Here is a 20,322-nt window from a genome sequence, read left to right on the forward strand (position 1 = left end):
TTTTATGTATCCTCTAATAATAGTTCTGGAAAAGGTGAGCCTGCTGTGTTTTATCTTGTAGCATAACTTATGCATTCACTCTTTTTATATAAAACAGCAACTTTTTTAACTACTGCTTTCTCCAAGTATTGCTGGGTCACACATGGGGAACGGAGTAATTTCATGTGTGCATATTTCTGTGGCTGCGTTAGGCTTTTCTGTTCAGCCAAATATACTTGGCTCATACCACTCAAACCAGATATGCATAAAATGTGGAGTGCCTTTGTAATTTAGAGACATTACAGGTCTTAATCTTCATTTTTAATGACCATTTTCCTCTTGCGGATAAACTGTCTTGACTTCTGTCTTTGAGAATTTTTTTTTGTCTTTAATGTTTAGAGAATAAACATTTCAAACCATTCCTCTGTTAGGAAAATGCTCGGAAGAAGATTTTAAAAACAAACATCTTTCTGTTCCCTCCCTGTCTCTCTGAGTGAAGTCAGGCCACAGCAGTTTGTCAGCGCTTTACAATTCTGTCTCTGTATTAAAGAGAGAGCTGTTTTGGTCAGTGGTGGCTCAGGATGTTCCCATGCACTCAACTAAAGACCACAACAATTGTACACTGACCCATAATGCATTCCAACCTGTCAGCCATTAGCCTCAAGAAGCCTTCCAAAAAAAAAAAAGAAGAAAAGAGTTGAGTATGCATACACAAGATTAAACTTTTTTTGTATCGGTTCCCATTCTGGAGAGTGCATAGTGTATGCTCAACATGAATCAATTCATTTATTCATAATTACTATCAGAACATTTTTGATAAACAGCATAAAGATGATATAATTATGCTCTGATGCATGCATGGATTGATTCAGCAGTGAAGCAGAAAGAGGGAGTGTCTGCAGAAAAAGGATATAAAGTACATTAAAAGCAATTTAGTTCATGTGTTATATTTGTGTGAGGTGAAAAATAAAATTGACTGCACATCAAACTTGAGAAAATTTATATAAAAATTATTGGTGGTTATTTGTTTAATGTTTGTAAGTGGCACACAACAAGGCAGGACATTATTTTTCTACAAAATTCTGTGGAAATGACGCATACAAATGTTCAAATATGCATTTCTATTTATTTCCAAAGGCAATAGGTTTATCATATTTGTGCTTTCAGAGTAAGGCATCAAAAGTTTATTTCAGAAATAATGTAATTTCTAACACTTTTGCACTCGAAATCCAACTGTAACTGTAACTGTACCAACCCCAAAAGCCTGCAGCAGTGTTGCATGGAAAGCAAAAATTTCATATTTATTGCAAAACCAAAAAAAATCTGTTTCTTTAGTTGTAAACAGCTACAACATTTTAGTTCACAGTTCAGTTTCTCTTTCCAGACTTCATGATAAACTGTGAATTTCTGTGTGCAAAATAAAAATACATATTTGGGATAAAATGGACAAGCTTATGTTTCAAAACTATGTAAAATAAGCAAAATGATGAAAATGAATTAGTCTTTGAATTCTTCATAGTAAAATGTTGCTACTGGAACTAATGGCTGTTAATGTTTCATGTCTATATGCTGCCTTCCTCTCAAATAGGCCTCGGGTTCGTATCATTAATTCAACCATTCAACCACACACACAAGTGCGCATATCAGCCTGTCTGTTAGTCTGTTAGACTCTGCAAGCATCTCTTTCCGGCATGTTGTAATACTTAAGTGTGCCGCTGACTAAAATTTATACTCTAGTAAACATTTTAGAGTTCATTCACTCCACTACAGGTCACAATATGTGTGTGTGTTTGAGAGAAACAGGCTGGTCACATTCCCTTTGTGACTTTGGTGTTAAATCCCATGGACGCCTAATTCCATTTTGTCCACTGAATTTAGCACTGAGTCATGGACAGAGATTAGATGGTCATTTCCGTGAAATCCCGTCTTGTGAACCCTTTCTGTAAAATTAAAAACAGAAAAAGAGAAATTACCAGCAATTCTAAACTAGCAGTGTATACCACTCTAAATATAAACAGTAGCAGTCATATAATGCTGAAATATATTGGTACATTGTCTCTAGATAATGGAAAGAAGAATGGAACATCCTGCATTCCACTGTCACATTTCAGATGGACCACTGATCTGACCAAAGCCACTTTAAACACCACAGACACGCAACAGACTTTAACTAGTCTCAGTCTCAGACAAGCAAACCCATGAACCGCCCACAGTCCATTTACTGACCATCTGATGCACTCTACACATAAAAATGGCAAGAGCTGGTAAAAAACAGCCTCTTTGGTAACAAAGTACTGGCCTGCAACAATGAGCGCTTCCATGGAAGAATGAATCACTGGATTGTGCTTGGAATCAAGTTTTGTTTGGGCTTTGTTGGATATCTATGAGTAGAACTGGGCACTTCGCTTTATTTTTTGGGTTATATATTTGAGAGAATCTGTACAATCACATTCTGATCACAAAATCATTTTTTTTTTCTGTACATTCATTCACCAGTTTATTGTGGTATTCTCTTTACACTGCCCATTTACTTACAGTTGGTCACATATGAGTCAAACGGTCTCTTCCTATGTAACTTGTCAATGTGACTAGGCTATTTAATATTTAATACAACAAAACCATGTTAACTGAGATGTCTGACAATCATGATGCTGTTTTTGGGGGGGGGGGGGGGGGGGGGGGCTTTTTCTGAGTTTGTTAATAGTTTCTTTGTCATCAGTTTTTGGCATGTGTTCACAGTAAATTGATTTTGTGTAAATATGTTCTAATATAATTAAAGACACAAGAAAAGAAAAGTCATTTGAACAGTAAAAACAGAAGACACAGAAGAGTAGTGTCTGGTAATCAGTAATGGGTTGTAGGTAAATATTTTTCCAGCTCAGTAATATAACTGACTGAGACATCTGAACAGCTTTACATTATCCTTAACTGAGCTATTCACACACTGTAACCGCCAATTTTTATTGACTCTCCATAATATAACAGCTGACCATTGGCCAAGCAGGCTGATACTTGGTTAGCAAATAAACTCAATACCCATCAGTGCAAAGCCTGTAAACAGTAAGGTATTCATTTTCATATCAAATTACAGAGAAGAGGCTTTTGTCACACGCCTACTACTTGCAACTCTGAACAGTAACACATTCACTTGTGCTTTTAGCTGGGTTTTACACTAAGACTTACCTGTTTGTAATCTTTGTGAAGTTTGGTATACTGAAACATGTTGGACAGGACGGTGGAGGCGGCCCTGGCGGCTTTTAGCTTCCCAGGACTGAGACAGAATAAGAAGGAGAAACATGAGAAGCAATGCTGGGACATTGTGCTCTTGATTAAACAGCTAAATAATGCAACAGCATGTAGTCTATATTACAACAGTAGTGCTATGAGAGATGGTAGGTGAGGTCCAATATAAATGGATCATTTAGAGTATGATTTATGCCTGAAAATGTCAAGAAACCTCTTATCATATGAGTTGGGTTAAAGATGAACTTCAAAGAAATGATACTTTCTCACTTCAGGTTTAGAGTAACAGGGCTGTAAGCAGCATAAAAGAACCAATATTCTGAACAGCGGACTACAAATATGGGTTTTTAGTAACACTTTACTAAAAGCCATTATGAATAATGCATTATAAAAGTATTTTTAATGCAGTAATTATGCCTTGTAATGCACATTATAATGCATTGTATGGTCTCATGAATAAATGTAACCACAGTTATGATACATTATAATTCTTATCTATTCTTTGCAACACTTTTAGAAAGTATAATGCATTGAAACACATGACAAACAGCCAATTTTATAATCTGCAAATATTATAATGCAATTTAACTTTAGTCACAATTATTTATGAAATGTTACAATGCATTATAACATTCATTATGAATAACTTTATAACACCTTATACATAAGGGTTTTAAGTAAAGCATTACTTAAATTAGTTATTTATTGTTAAGCGTAATCTTAAAATGCCACATTATTTCAGCTCCATCACAGTAAATTTGCAATTTATACACAGCGTTGACCTTGTTTTGGCCAGATTCGGTCAGATTTTACTCGCAAATGCAAATATTCACATTTGTGACATGCTCTTTTTTTCTCCTTCTGCATATGTAACCAATTTCTATCAGCTTTTAAGGACGTCTTGCTCTTTTCACTTTTTTTCCTAGGACTCTTTGAGGAATAGAAAGTTCACAGGAACTGGATTTATTTGAAATAAAACCTTTTAGTAACATAAACGTAGTTACTGTCATGTTTGATCAATTCAATCCTCCCTTGAATAAACATATGAATTTCATTCAATTGATTTCTTTTTACCTGTTGTCATGAGATGTCTTAATGCTGACCAGCTTGGCTAGTCCATCAAAGTAAGTGATATCTCTCGCAGCTAGAGAGCTTCCTGTAACCAGGTTGTTGAGAACTCCACAGATGTTGACCACCACGTCATTAGAAGGTTCTTTCTGATGCCCATCGCTGGGGAGTTTGTTCACCAGAATATTCACCACTTTGGTAGCTATGGATAGGAAGCAATAACACATTTAGCTGGAATTACACAAACAAAAAGAGTGAATGATATATGTGTAGTGTGAAGAAAGAGGCGGCCTGTGGCCCAGCGGGGGTGGATTACAGTGAAGCAGAGAACTGAGGTCAGAGTGGGGATAAACGGGCGGCAGTGGATACTGGGAATGTTACAAGTAAGAGTCTGATGGGAGCTGAAAAGTATGTGTGGGAGTAAAAACAATGTGCATTTAATACTATGAGGGGGAACGGCGCACTCTGGGCAAGTGAGAAGAAAAATATAGATTTTCAGAGGCCTTTTTTTCATAGTTATCGCCTTGCGCAAATCTTCATGTAGGTTTTTACTGATCCAGACATTTTCTTTGCCAGAATGTTGAAATCTTGGCTGGGATGTTTTACACATTAAGTTGTAATTAAAGACAGAGAGCTGGAGCAGAAAGTCATTCACTAACCCATATCAGCTTTGTTTTTGCAATGTCGGGAGAGGTTCCTCAGCAGACCCGTGAGAGAACGGAGCTCGGCATCTGTGGGGCTTCGCAACAGGTCAAGAATCACTGGCAACATCCGCTCCTGCTCCAGTGCCACACGACTCAACACAGAGGCCCACTAACAGAGAACACAGGAAATTGGTGAGAGAAGAAAAACAAGCGAGACACAGAACAATTAGTTATACAGGCAGCCAAATAAAACACAAAGAATCTTAAAGGTTAATAAAGGTTCCAAATGGGGGATTTCACAGAGATTTCTTAAGAGTGTAGGAGAACAGTGAGAAATGGAATGGAAAAATTCTATGGGAGAAACATGCAGACAGAATAAGTGGGAGTTTAAGAACACGCTGAACATTACAATCAGTGCTAAAAGTGGCACATTTAATTACAATTAAGATTATGACATAACATATGTTTACATCTATTTAAATATGAGTAATGGAATTCAGTTGTGAAAAGTATCTCACCCTGCTGTCGCCCGCTGTGATGTTCTGCAGGGCTCCCGCCGCTGCCTCACGTGTGGCTGTGCTTGTTTCGGAGCTCTGCAGGATGCGGTTGTATAGAGCGACTATCTTAGGGTGCCACAGCCACTCTGCTCCTTTAGGGACTCGTGCCACTTCAGAGAAGGTGGTCAGGTCTTGATTGCTCTGATGGGACACATTATAACCTCATTAGTGACAGACTGCAGTATAATATGAAGTCTAATACCTCTACTGTTCAAAGGTTTGGGGTCAGTAAGATTTTTATAAAGAAATTAATACTTTTTGTTCAGTTATTTTTGTACTCATTAAATTCATCAAAAGTAACAGTAGAGGCATTTATAATGTTCAAATAGATCCTGATCTTTTTTTCAAATAGATCCTGATCTTATCAATGAAATTCTAAAAAAAAATGTATCATGGTTTCCACATTAATATCAAGCAGCACAAGTGTTTTCAACATTGATAATAATAAGACATGTTAGAATGATTTCTAAAAGATCATGTGACATTGAAGACTCAAGACATTGAAGGCATTTTTTTCCCAAAACATATTAGAATAGAAAACAGTTATTTTAAATTGCAATAATATTTCACATTATATCTGTTTTTACTATATATTTTTATTAATAAATGTAGCCTTGATCAGCATACTGTATATACCATATATTCAAAGAATATCCTATTAAAAAAAAAAACAGGTCAGCAATTTTAATGAAACATCATGGTTTGGGAAAGATCAAATTTCCCAAGAAAGGTTGATAATATTGCTAATACATTAAAATTTGTGTAGAAGATTGAGTCACTGACATCTTTTGCTTTCTTGCTCTGCAGTGTGAAGCAGCCGATGGGGTCGTTGTGCCGTGTGTCCTGTGCTCGAGTGGGTCCTTCCAAACGCATCTGAACTGAAGCAGGGATCTCAGAGTACAGCTGGTACGACAGGTTGCGCAGGACACATACACAGTTTTCTACTCCCTAGAGGTGCAGAATTGCAGAATTACGATTCAAGTGCTTTTGGATATTATGTTGTAGATTACAGCTACTGATGTTCTCGATTTAATATAGATTCCTTTTCTAATTGCCATCTGAGAACTACATCTAGAATGTTTTCACTTAGCAAAGACACAGTTTGTGCACTGGCTCAAGGCTAGCATATTCCATTTGAAAGTTGATTGTCAGGGCTGACCTTGTCCTCTCCTTTTCCCTCCTGTAGGGAGTTTTCGATGTATCCAACCAGAGAGTCTACCAGCCCTCGAGTTTCCCGCATCTGCTGCCTGGTTCTTTCATTCACTGAGCTCAGGTTCCTTCAATGCATATAAAAGGGGTGTTGTTAACATCTCAAGATATTTTTTTTTCAGGCTTTTATGTTGAAATATTTATAGCAGGTTAATCTTTATTGTGGCTATAAATCTTTCCCGTGGGAAATCTGACACATTGTATACTCTTTGTCCGGTGTCTTTTACAAACTTGCATATTATAAACAGTGGCAACCAGCCATAAACATTCATATTTAAGGTTGTTAACCAATGAAAACGTGTGACTGATTGTGTGCGCAGTTTATCTGTACATCAGAAATGAACTTTCAGGTACATCTGTAACAAATATATAAGTACCTGACATAACACACAATGTTCCCACAATTTAAATGCAGGTATTGGAACTTAAATGCATGCATATACATGTGAGGTGTGTACCTGAGGCAGCCTGTGGTGTTGTAGAAAATATCAGCCTCAGACGCACTCTGTTGAATGACACCAGCATCTCCTCCTCCAGACAGAGGCACCAGCACTCTCTCTGTCAGCTCAGACAAACTCTCTCTGGCCAGCCTCTCCTTTAGACTGTCTTTAGAGGATAAGTTCCACAAAATGCCTATAGAGACAAAAAGAGACATTTATAATTTACATTATTTAGTCCTCTTTATTTGGTTTAGCTTTTTGGTTGTAAATATAATATATATTTGTAAATGCTAATTGAGTGTAACAACTAATAGCCTATTACATTTTAGTTATATCACCGTATTTATATATATATATATATATATATATATATATAAATACGGTATAATATATTTATATATATATATATATATATATATATATATGAACTTTCATATGTGTTGCATCCCAAAAAACTTTAATCCAATTTTACCACTTGAACCATGTGGTTTATAATAATAATAATAATAATAATAATAATAATAAAAAAAAATCATATGTGACCATGGACCACAAAACCAGTCTAAAGTCGCTGGGGTATATTTGTAGCCAAAAATACATTGTATGGGTCAAAATTATTGAATTTCTTTTATGCCAAAAATCATTAGGACATTAAGTAAAGATCATGTTCCATGAAGATATTTTGTCAATTTCCTACTGTAAATATATCAAAACTTCATTTTTGATTAGTAATATACTTTGCTAAGAACTTCATTTGGACAATTTTAAAGGTGATTTTCTCATTATTTAGATTTTTTTGCACCCTCAGATTCCAGATTTTCAAATAGTTGTAAATATTGTCCTATCCTAACAAACCATACATCCATGGAAAGCTTATTTATTCAGCTTTCAGATGAAGTATAACTCTCAATTTCATAAAATTGACCTTTATGACTGGGTTTGTGGTCCAGGGTCACATATGGGTTTCTGCCATTAAGACTATTAATAATTAGTAATGAAATTCATAAATAGTATTAATTCATAACACTAAATGGATTTGTGTAATAAAAAAAAAATGGTTGATAAACTGTATTATTAAATAAATAAAGTTATGTTCAAAATTTAAAACGTCTATTCATTTCATTATGAAAATAGCTGTTGATCTGACATTGCAGGGATGAATATATTAACATATGACTGCGTATGACCACCCAGTCATGGAAAACTAGTCAAGCATTAAAATTAAAATGTTGCAAAAAGTGCATAACTGAGAACTACTACACATATTATAAGTAGTAATCTAGTAATATGTTATGTATAGTAATATGTTAATGTCTGATCAATATGTGTAAAAATGATTATTTTTTACATTTATAGTCCAAGTTCTTGAATGTTGTTTAGTAGGGGATGTTTACTACACGGAGCACTAAGCAGCTAGTGTCTTGTGAGGTTTTAAAGCCAACACAGATAATAATACAAGTCATAAAATTTTACTAAGAGACCTGGCAACCCTGAGTCCAGCAGGAAAGAATGTCAAGGATTGTTTACTAAGTGAGTGTGGGTGCGTGAGGGGATGGGGGTGATAGCAGAGTTCACAAAGCACAAAGGCCTCTGGGAGTCTACTTCCCACTGCATCTGAGACTTGGAGTGATTCCAGGAAACAGCCAGACCACTTTTTTCTTTTCTGCTCTCTCTTTGTTTCTCCAAATACAGTCGCTGCTCTTAACTCACCACCTGTCTGCACTGACAATTCTGCTCCAAGTTGGATCACCAAACAGATGCAGGTGGATTTTGTACTGAACAAAGTGCCACTTTGTTCACAGTCACAGTCCAAACAAATATTTACCTCACACAAACATACCTGTGATATTTTTGCGTAGTTCATCATCAGGTTCTCTTAAAGCACCAATTAGCTTGCTAATGCCACTGGCTTCGATAAGTGCTGTCTTGTTGTCCATATTCTCGTAGATGAGGTTGCGTGTAGCACCTGTTGCATAGCGCTGAACCTCTTGGTTCTCACTGCTAAACAGCTGTACTAATGCTGAGATGCCCTTCAAACTACGCACCTGTGCAACAAGAAAAACATCTAGTTTAGTTCTGTGAGAATTAAAAAAAATTATTCCTAAGTGATCCCATGTCTCTAAATCCCATTTTTGCGCTTCAAAGTTTATAGACAAAAATCGTTAATCTCCTGAACATTTTTTCAGCCCAACATGGCAACCTGCTCAGACATCTGTCTATGTTTTGCCATGATGTGCTCTCAGGCTGAATGTTCTGCCTCCTGAGGTCCAGGACAAAGATTAAGGGCAGGGTGAAGGTATTCTCTCCCTCTGGCTTGAGAATAACATATAACAATAGCAAAGAAAAAGCAGCTTAGTCTTGATCCGCGCCATGCGAATTTATGCAAATATATATTTTGCTGACAACTAGATTTGTTTAACCAATTGTAGAGTTTCCTCTTTGACATAATTTCTTCCCTTGAACATGGATTATTTTTATAGATTCTAAAAGAAATTTTCGTCAATTTGTCTATTGATCACTCAACATAGAAAGCAACCAACCACTTGAGGAGGATTCCCTCTGCGTCATTTTTTTACACAGCTGGTTTTTGTACTTAGGCATCGCTGCTGCCTGTTTCTTCAGTGTCTCACACCATGAGCTTTGCGTTTTAAAGACGGATTGTGAAGTTCATAAGAGTTCAACTGTTTAAAACACGTCACTACACCCAGCATTCTGTTCCTGTCGGATACACTTCATTTAGCTGTTTTTGAAAGGAAGAACACATCCTGTGTGTACGCCCTCTAATCTTATCCAAACAGAGCTCTGTTGCTGCCCTGGACTGAAAGTCGCCGTATACAAAGTAAACAAATTGCTGTCTGCCCAGGATGGACCCCAAGATAATGGAAAATATGACACATTAACCAATCACAAAATTTAAAAAAATCTCATTTTTGAAGTTTTGAAGTAAAAAATAAAATAAAATATTACTGGTTATTTGGAAAAATCACAACAATATTAAATATATTTCACAAGGACATTAATAAGAGCATGAGGTTTACAGACTAGTGTGAAATATAAAGGCAAAATTGGATCTCTATTTCCTTAGTTCTTGCATAATACAGTCTGTGTTATTTCCATATGTGTCCTTTGTATATAACTATATATTTTTACCATGGTCTTGGCTTCATTGCTGTGGTAACACTGATGCTGTATGTAGGCTGCTCCCAACATCTGCATGGCAACATCAGCGGAAGAGATGTAACTGATTGCTGTAGTCATGTCCAGGTTATGGATTCTGTTCATTCACACAAAAACAAAATGGAATATTGAATATGGAATATGGAATATTAATCATCACAGAATATTGTTATCATCACCATCTTTATTATTTTCATTATTATTATTATTATTATTTTTATACATGTTAATATTACTTAAATACTACTACTATTATTCAGATTGTCATGACTGTTTGCTTTCATCGCTGTTATTGTCATTGCTGTTTTTTTTGTGTGTTTTGTGTTCACCATATGTTGTATGTTTTGCACTCCTACTAATAAAAAAAAATGGAAAGTGTTATAAATATATAATATAAAAATCTAATATACTTGAAATTGATTACACATGAATTTTATAGAATAAACATATTTAATTTGTGAGTCATAATTTGAAGCATTTAATACATTTCCATTTAAAGGTTTAGGGAAAGTTAGAGTAAGATTTTCTTTTTTTAAAAGAAAGAAATTGCTACTTTTATTCAGCAAGGATGTATTACATTTATTAAAATTGACAGTAAAGACTTTTAGATTGTTACATATTACTAACTTCAAATTTTTTTGAACGTTCTATTCATCAAAGTGTTGTTTCAAAGGTTTCCCAAAAAATATTAAGTAGCATTTGATAATTTATTTTTCTTGAGTACCAAATCAGCATATTAAAACTTTCTGAAGGATCATGTGACACTGAAGACTGGACTAATGGCTACTTAAATTTCTGCTTTGCAATCACAGGAATGAACTACATTTTACTACAACAAAAACAATAATTTTAAAATGTAATAACAATGTCCAATATTACTTTTTTAAATCAAACAAACTGTTGAATGGTAATGTGTTTAAGATGTCTAAATAATTGATGATGTATCATCATGCGTTTAAAGCAAAAGTTCTCATCATGCATATTGCATTGTATCACATGCTTCTACGTTGTATATCTACACAGGCTTTAAGTACATAGACATGGCATGAGAACATGACTAAATCTTTTTTTATTCTTAGGAAATGACTGTGGCACTAAGCTGATCAATTAAAAAATAATTTAACATTACCCGCCAAGAGCATCTGTGGTTCCATCGGCCAATCCGTCATAAACGTCCACACCACGACCGACACTCTTCATACTATGTACAGAACCCGCTCTCTTCATGGTACCCTGGTAATGCCCAGCACCCATCATACTGGTGCCCCCAGTGGACATCTGCTGCCACTGCAATGCGCTGCTGCTCAGCCTTTGCTGCGGTTGCTGCTGCACTTGACGATTATTTATGCGGCTGATGGTTCGGTGGGAAGGGCCTTTAAATGAATATTGATTAGCCAACTCCGCCTCCCTCCATCCTGTATTGTAACCTTCTCGCACCAGGGTCCCACTAAGGGTGTGCTGTCTTTGCACCACATTGGGTGGAGAACTGTGGCCATAGGATGCCACCCAGTTCCCCACAGGAGATGGCTGCCGTTGCAACGTGAGCCCAGCCATTGCTGCAGCCTCCTGGTCAGTCCGACTCAGCGTCTTTGATTCCGATGTTTGCATCTGGTTGTAAGAGCCACTCAGATGAGCATCATCATGGTACATGTACGGGCGGCCCACTATGGCGGGCATAGGCACACCATGGCTGATTCTTTGCCGAGTGCCCATTTCTACTGCAGAGCGAGAGGAAAATTCTCCCGTGTACTGAGACAGTCGAGGCGTCTAAGTAAAAGGGAGTTGTATAAATATCAAAATTATACAAAAAGCAACATTTTGTGTCTGATATGAGTGATTAAGCACATGCTAACTGCTCTTGCAGGTTCACTGTTATCACACAAAAGGGGTAATGTGGCCTACAGTCCACCATTTGGCTCATGAGGTCTTGGGTTAGGAATGTTTCAGATGCACATTGGGCTCTGAGCTCAATTCCGCAGCTTGCTAGTACTGCACTTCACCTTCTAAACACAGCTCCCACAGGAGAACGCAAAATACCGCATCATTGTGTTTGCAGGGTGCAGCCACACAGAGTGTCATTGTCAATGGATTGTGGACTTTGCAATCAGTCCAACAAATAACTATTCTTGGATGGCTGTTCTGACCTGATTTTAATAGTGCTATCCGTGTAAAACAATATAAAATTATAGAATTTAACTCAGTAGCTAATATCGAGAACTTGCCGGCTGAAATTAACAATACGATTTCTTCCTGTAGACAATTTCATTTCTGTCTGGGCTTTTAAAATTGGACCTTGAAATGAGACGGAAATGTTATCGCAGGTCTATTGTAAAGCTTAATCCTTTACTAAAACAAGCTCAGTTAGCATTTGCCTCAGATAAATGGTGCAATTGGAAATGTAGTGAATGTGGTCACACTTACCGCCATTGTTCTGTTGCCATTGTAGATAACAGACTTGGAACTGAATCCAGGGGTTTTGGTTTGGTATCTTACAGTGGATGCGTGGCCGTCAAATTCTGAAAAAGAGGACAATTAAGTCAAACGTTTTTAAAAAATCTGTTTATGAGCATTTGTGTATACTCTTTGCCTTTCACCAAAAAATGAAAATTCTGACATTATTTGACTTTTCAAAAATGAGTTTCTTCTTTTAACTGTTCTAGTTCATAAAGTTGGTGGTGTTCAAAATAACAGTGGACCCTACTACCTTTCATTACATGGACCAAAAAACTAAGACATTTGTTTCACAGAAGCGAGTGAGTAAATGACAAATTTTACATTTAACTTTTGCTGTTTCACTGTTTTCAGAGAAACAAGCACAACCCAGGAAAATCTCTCTCCCAGGTGCCTTTCATTTTGATGGGATTTCTTCCAAAGTATTACATTGGTCAACAGTGACATAAGACCCAGTGTGCCACCTGATCTTTGTTTGGCATTCAGCTCTCTGACTTTGTGCTTCAACAAATTTTAGGAGATCAGGTTTCTATCAGTGCTTGGCTTCTCAGCACAGTCTGCTGCAAATAATGCCGATTAGTTGTTCACATCTGTTAGATATGTGAAAATACATTAGGTTTAAGTCTCCAAAACATGCTCAAAGGAAGTTATTTCACAGGTGAGAGGGGAAGTCTGCTATAACAATCATACGGTAACAGAATGAAACAGAAGGAAAGGAGGATGACATCACAGGGTGGTACTTTGTCATATTTTCAATGGTACTTTTCTTTACTGTTTTGCTCTCTTTTTCTTTTTCTTTCCTCTGTACACTGACTTTTGCTGTCAAAAAACAACAGCAACTTTAGTGGTTGATCCCTACGTGTAATAGAACCTTGTTAAAATGTTGTAGCAAGAAACCCAAATTACCTACATACAACAAACCAATGTGAGTCAGCTCTATCGCAGTACCACTGGACATAAGAAAATACAACAAGCCCAGGTTGGATTGAGAGAAGTGGAAGACGTTCAGTCCTTGCAATGACTGAAAGATAAGGTCAACCATATTTTTCCTCCCAGAGGAGAGATGAATGACGGGATGTTGCACAATAGATGAAAAGAGCAGATTTGGCACATCTTTAGAATGTTTATCTGAAGAAATAAAAGAAAAATACTGAACTCATTGGGTTTAAGAGTGTTAACCATTTATCTTAATATTGTATTCGTTTCTGCAACCTAATTAAAACATTATGCACAACTAATTACAAGTGCATCATTTTGGAAATAATAATGTTGAAAATGGTATGATAATGCAATCTGGATTTCTCTAATCCTTCAAAATGTTCAAAATTTCTTCATTAGCATCATCACACCCTCTTCCTCAAACTGTCTTACCATAAAAACACATTCATTCCTGTTTCCAGAGTTTCTAAGCTGTCTGTGGGAAGTCTGACAGGAAGCCTAAATGTTAGGGATGCACCGAAATTAAAATTCTTGGCCGAAGCCGAACAAAATGAAACACTGGGCCGAACACGTTTTTTTGCATTTTTTCCCCCATGTAGGCCTATTTTGCCATTTTTTTTTTTCACTATTGCATAAATTAAATAGCCAAAATGTGCTTTTTACTGTTTTGTCCTGCTTTTCAAATAAAAAAAAAAACAGCAATTTAAAAATATTTACACTGAACATGTTTTAACATTCGATCAGACATTATACCAACAATGCACAATTGAACTTAAAATTAATAAATTACCGAATTAATATTTTTGGGACCCCCTTCTTGTATCAGGCATGTATTTTTTTCCTGTACAAATAAATGCAGCCTTGCTGAGCAGAAGAGACTTCTTTTAAAACATTAGAATATATTACAGATCCCAATTTGAACACTATGTGGGAATGTTATAATAAATGTATAGAGCTGTTGTAGGGTAATTATTATTATCATTATTATTGTCTTATTTTTTAATTTTATTTTACAGAACAACAGTAAAATAACAATACTAACATTTATGAATGTTGATGGAGTTGTTGCTTTTTCTTAGATTTTATTTTGGCAGAAACTCACAGGAAGATCTTAGCGCTTATTTTTGTTGACAACAGCATGCAGATATTTAAATGATTCTCATTAGGAATTTGGGAAGATGTTTGTCGCACGTATCACATTGTCACATGTCCTTAAAAAAATGATAAAAATGTGATTGCGAATGCAAAATTTAACGTTTGAAATTTCTTCCAAAATGAACATTTTTATAAGGCTCCTCCGTGTTTCAGTAATTTCACTTTAATGGCAATGAATAGGTTATTTTCATTGCCATTAAAGTGAAATAACTTAGAGGCACTTAGAGACTTTTGCATCTGAACTCTTCATATTACAATGATGGTGATGATTTTAAATACATATATTATTAGAATACAGATAAAAAAATAAAAAAAAATTCTACAAAATGTAAAAATGAAAAATACATAAATTACAAAAAGCATGGCAAAACTGTGCTATGACCATATATGCCATGTGGCTGGTCCATCTAAAATGTTCCATTACAAACCCATGTACAATAACAACATTCTAAAGTTGTTGCTTTGTTACTGATAGAGAAGTGAGAGCTTCTTATACCACATGCTCAATAAATCACTACAATGAGTCTGAGGATGATTAAAACCCATGCAATCCCTACATTCCCTGGGAACTATAAAATCTGAGAAATAGAGCATAAATTTTGATGACAATTAAATAGCGTGTACTGTGCACCATATTCTTAGGATAATTACAAAGCAGCAGTTGGCTGTTATATGCGAATGAATGCAATTTCAAAGCAAGACAACTGCTTTATTCAGGGTTATTCTTTTCCGAAACGATTTAACATCTCACATCCTCCCATTCAAGTCTCCCATAAGCTAAAATAGAACTGGCCTATTGATAAAACACTGAATCAAATGGCAGGAAACTCTTTGGCAAAAGGACATGGAGGTGTGACCAAGAATGTAGCACAGACCAGGTCAAACTGAGCGTAAGCTGAGTGTGTAAGATGACTACAAAATAATTAAAAAAAATTGTGTGGATGTTGCATGATAAATACTACAAAACCATGACTAATATATTCATATATATTGACTTGCTCTTCTGTATATATTCTATAGAAAACTGCAGTTGGAAAAAATCACTCAAGACTCTTAAAAATAAAGGTCCCAAGAAGTTTTTCACAGTGATGTCACAGAAGACCCATTTTGGTTCCCTAAAAAAACCTTTCAGTAAACAGTTCTATTCATCGTTAGAACCTTTTCCACTATAAAGAACCTTTTATGCAATGGAAGGGATCCGTGGATGTGAAAAGTTCTTCAAGGAACAATGGATACAAATAAAGAACCTTTATTTTTAAGAGTGAAGGACAGCAGCTGAGTCATTCCGTCTTCTTTTTAAAAGGTCATGTCCAAACTCATTCTCTAACATTGACCAGATCCAGCTGTCCAAGTCACTTATTGTGATTAGGGTCAACAATAGGGTCAAAGGTTAAATGCCTAACATTCCTCTCGCTAACAGGCATCCCAAAAGCTATAGTTTCTGCCAGATTTTTTCAAGTGCTACTGGGAACGTTGTTTCCTATTCATATTAATCAGACTTTTGATTTGCAATCACAACTGCAAAAAGTGAAATATTAAGAAAGAAATGGACTTTGCTGGCTTTCATACGTCTAGAAGTATGATACTATACTACTAGCTCCTATTTCTGTTAATTTGTGATTTTTAATATAATGTTTGACTTGCCTGCTTCTGTCAAGCATTAGTAAAGTTATATTTCAGCCACCTTCTTGACGAGAGAAAGCTGTACTTATACGAGGCAATGGGGGTGGAGTGCTGGGGAGGTGGAGAGAGTGAGGTTTGCCCTAATTTCTACCTGCCTTTCTAAGCCAGAGAAGAAAGTGATACCTTTCCCACGGGTTATGTACACAACTCCTCCTCCTCCTCCACAAACATCCACATACACACACTGCTCACAATGGCTTACATCTCTAAATCACGTGCTGAATGATCCATTTTACACATTTGCATTTGAAAGCATCTATATATCTTGTCAAGGTTTCATTAAAGAACAATGGGCCGGTTTTCCATTCATATGAGCTTATGTAACGTTTACAAGTTTTACTTCATTCTTATGAGGGCCAACATGATTCAGGAAAGTGTCAGGAAATCAGTTGTTCCAATGTCCTGTTTTAGGGGGTTCCCAGCAGTGGAAGCCAACCAAATACAAAACAAAATGAATGAAATGACCACTTGAACACACACAAAGCAAACAAAGCAACATTACAAGCATGCTGGAAAACCAGTGTGTGCACTTGCAGCAAATGCAATGACTGTGGCCAAAACATGAAGACCAGATATTTGCATTCTGATGCAAAACAAATCCTATCAGTGTCACTGAACGTCGAAACAGAGCAATTGTGTTCAAAAGTTCAGCTACTGTAGGAATGTTCTGCTTATACATTTCTGATTGCTTACTTAAACTTAACAATATATTATACAATTAGTCGGCTCTTATTCATTTTATTGTGTATTTACATAAGTACTAGTTTGATAATCCTAGGAGTTGAAATGAGTAAGAATGCTTGCATTTTAAATGAGGAAAAAATCATCAAGTCAATAAAAAGGCTTGTATTTATTTATTTACAATTTTACAATTTTGTATAGATATTCTAATATACTGTCACCTAAAATTGAATAGGCTATAGCCTAAAACTGTACTAAAGTTCAAAAGTTTAAGTTTAAAGTTTAAAAAGCTTGCAGAGTATCGGAGTTCTGCTCACCTGTGGAGGCGTTGAGTCGGGATGAGCATGAGGATTTCTCCGCCATGCGCTGCTGGACCTGCTGCTGGACGCGTCTGGATTTAGATAGCTGATCCCTCCTGGGATGGTCATCGGTCGGGATCGCATATGTGGTGACCGAGGTGCTGGGCTGTAAGGCGGAAAAGAACAGGCCCTCAGTGGCCACAACAGCACTCATCATGAAGTCCGACAACTCGCTTCAGTAATTAGACAACCCAAACTTTTTTTTTCTATCCGAAATCCGTATTCCGTTGGAAACTACGTTTTTCCCCCTCGAATGTTCTTCTTAAAGTATTCCGATATCAACTGAAAGTAATTTTCCCGCAGCGCAGGTCAGAAGAGCAGCGCCTCGTACACTTGATCTGTCCAGCTCTGAGAGTAGGCAGCTGTGCGCTACTGTAGTCAATAGATACAGAGATTGTGTAGCCGGGGCGGAGCCTCCTCATTCACCATGCTCTCAGCACTGAGATATGCATTTATCAGCCCCAGTTTAGAGTTACACAGGTTATATGAGCTCCACTATGCAGATTCGGTCTGCCTGCTGTGCTTTAGTCATCCCTCACCTAAAAGTATCATGGTATGACCAAGTTTTTGACATGATACAAGCATAATGCTTTCCTCGGAGTGAATGGTATTTGAATATGGTATATATAAATTTCATGGTATTATCATGTTTTTGGCATGATACCATAGGCATATTATGCCCTTCTCGGAGTAAACTTTAATTACAACGGTATTTGAATATGCTAAACATTAAGGACCATGATATATATCAAAGTATCATTGTAGCCTATTACCATTAGAATATCATACGTTTCTCTGAGTAAACTTTAATTACAATGGTTTGATATGGTTTCAGGACCATGGCATATATATATATATATATATATATATATATATATATAAAGTAACGTGTTACTATCATCTAATAACATCACGGTACTACCACAGTCTTTTGTAATGGTATGCAATGTTGAATGCCTTATATTTTTTAAAGTTATGTTTTTAATTCTGTATATTTTCACACATTTTATTTGTTTTAACTAATACAATGTAACTGTTTTCAAAGTGGCCAGGTTCTTTCATCGTAGCATGAAGGGTTACAAAAAAGTACAATGGCATTACAACGAGATACATCATTTTTTAAAATCACTTTTTGATCAATCTAAATGAATTAATATATTTTTTTAAATATATAAATTAAACGCCTGAAAAAATCACTCACCATTAATATAGAAGACTTTGGTTTCATTGTTTGATATGTTCCTTATTTATTTTTTCCTTTGGGTTTTAAGAAGAAGGCCTCACTGTTTTCCTTTTATAAGCCCCTCTAGCTTGTCTCTCTTCCTCCTCGTCTTTAACTATTCTGTTTAAAGAGGAGTAACATAAAATATCTGTTACCCACCCAAATTCTGACATTGCATCATCTCTCCTCCCAGGAACTTCAGTTAATCCTAAAAAAAAGATAGGAGGAAAAATGCAGGGTTCTAAAAATCCCACTTTGAGGAAGAGAGGATGAGCCAACTGTTTAGTCAACAGGCTGAGTGAGATTTGAGGGGGGTTTCAGTTGAGTTGGTTTAAATGTGATTATTTTGGGTGTATATTTAAACGATTAGAAGATCACTGACTCATACAGTAATGAACATATTATTTTGGCTGATTGCTTTATCCATTTACTGCTGGAAATGAGTTGCCAAAACCTTTTGTTTCAAACAAAGGGAGGCCCATAGCTCAGAAGACACACCCAATGCAGCAGTCCAGAAACTCGCCAGAGTGGTCACTATATCCCACAACACTGAAACTGACAAATGATTTCATAGGTGTACACCTTTGGTATCTATCTGGAGACACAAATGAGAATGACAAAAATAAAATGCCAAAAATAATGGTAAAAATTAAACAAAAAAGTTCAGGACAGAAGAAGAATGTGCTGATGCACAAAACATGATTCATGATAAAAAATAGATTCTGATTGATCCCATTCTTTAAAAAGAGTATGACAAGTATCAGCGGTATTTGATGACAACGACATTTTTTAAAAATACAGTTTTCTTTCTTTTTTTTATTGGCATCAATGGTTAAGTACCTAGCCTATAACATCCATGGACCTTTTCCATTGCTCAAAACGTTCTCCCAATGGTTCTTTTATAAACTATTCACAGAAAGCTTCGTGGGAGAATACAAAAAGGTTCTTCTATTACATCACTAAGAAAATACCTTTTCTGGAACCATTATTTTTAAGAGTGAACTTTTTAATCTCTTTTTTTTTCCACCAACAAAGGAAAAATGTAGACAAAAGAACAAATGAAGAGATGTTATTTGTAAAATACATTTAATTCCTAAATATTTGGGCAACAAATCCAGACCAAAATCTATAATTGGTGCATCAGGGTAAAGAGAGCTTGAGTTACAGTTGTCAATTTGGGTATCAGATAAGTATGAGATCCTTTCAACCCAACAGTAATATTTGATAGTGTTCAAACATGCTGATGTGTTGTAACTTCAACAGTTAATTTCATAAACAACTGTTTCTCCTTCATAATATTTAATAGTTAGAAGATCATGCTTGACTTGTCAGGACCCCCAAAATTTTTACATACTTCAAATGAAATAATTGCATTTTTTTGACAAGTACCAAAAAAAAGAGATATCACAATTAAAGGCATACATTGTCTTTACATGGTAATTAGTATACTATATAGCTGTACATATTACAAGACACTTTCTAAGCATATCAGCATAGGCATTATGTGTTAACAAG

General features: G+C 36.0%; 1 protein-coding gene across 2 annotated transcripts; it reads right to left on the reverse strand.

The window, feature by feature from the left end:
* Nucleotides 1-369: 369 nt before the first annotated feature.
* On the reverse strand, nt 370-18,926 carry LOC306886807 (plakophilin-3-like). 2 transcript variants are annotated; one of them, XM_079444112.1, is made up of 14 exons: nt 18,787-18,926; nt 17,544-17,691; nt 12,739-12,833; nt 11,447-12,084; nt 10,291-10,414; nt 8,981-9,185; nt 7,159-7,333; nt 6,651-6,768; nt 6,275-6,439; nt 5,453-5,632; nt 4,950-5,103; nt 4,297-4,492; nt 3,163-3,250; nt 738-1,919 (listed from the first exon to the last, which is right to left on the reverse strand). In XM_079444112.1, the coding sequence occupies exons 1-14, from the start codon at nt 18,811-18,813 to the stop codon at nt 1,878-1,880; spliced, it is 2,355 nt and encodes a 784-aa protein (XP_079300238.1). In that variant the 5' UTR covers nt 18,814-18,926; the 3' UTR covers nt 738-1,877. The 2 variants fall into 2 exon arrangements, with proteins under 2 accessions (XP_079300237.1, XP_079300238.1); XM_079444111.1 differs by lacking the exon at nt 18,787-18,926 and having other exon boundaries at nt 370-1,919; nt 17,544-17,956.
* Between the last annotated feature and the right edge of the window lie 1,396 nt (nt 18,927-20,322).

The sequence above is a fragment of the Barbus barbus genome (genome assembly GCF_936440315.1).
Source record: "Barbus barbus genome assembly, chromosome: 2".
In the NCBI taxonomy this organism is placed as follows: domain Eukaryota; kingdom Metazoa; phylum Chordata; class Actinopteri; order Cypriniformes; family Cyprinidae; genus Barbus; species Barbus barbus.

What these genes read in the sequence shown, in the direction of transcription:
- LOC306886807 (XM_079444111.1), bottom strand. Translation starts at nt 17,742, where the DNA reads ATGATGAGTGCTGTTGTGGCCACTGAGGGCCTGTTCTTTTCCGCCTTA. An exon ending in ACTACGCAAAAATATCACAG is followed by an intron (nt 7,334 to 8,980) that starts GTATGTTTGTGT and finishes TTGTCTCTATAG; the next exon opens with GCATTTTGTGGAACTTATCC. An exon ending in CAAAAACAAAGCTGATATGG is followed by an intron (nt 4,493 to 4,949) that starts GTTAGTGAATGA and finishes TCCTATCCATAG; the next exon opens with CTACCAAAGTGGTGAATATT.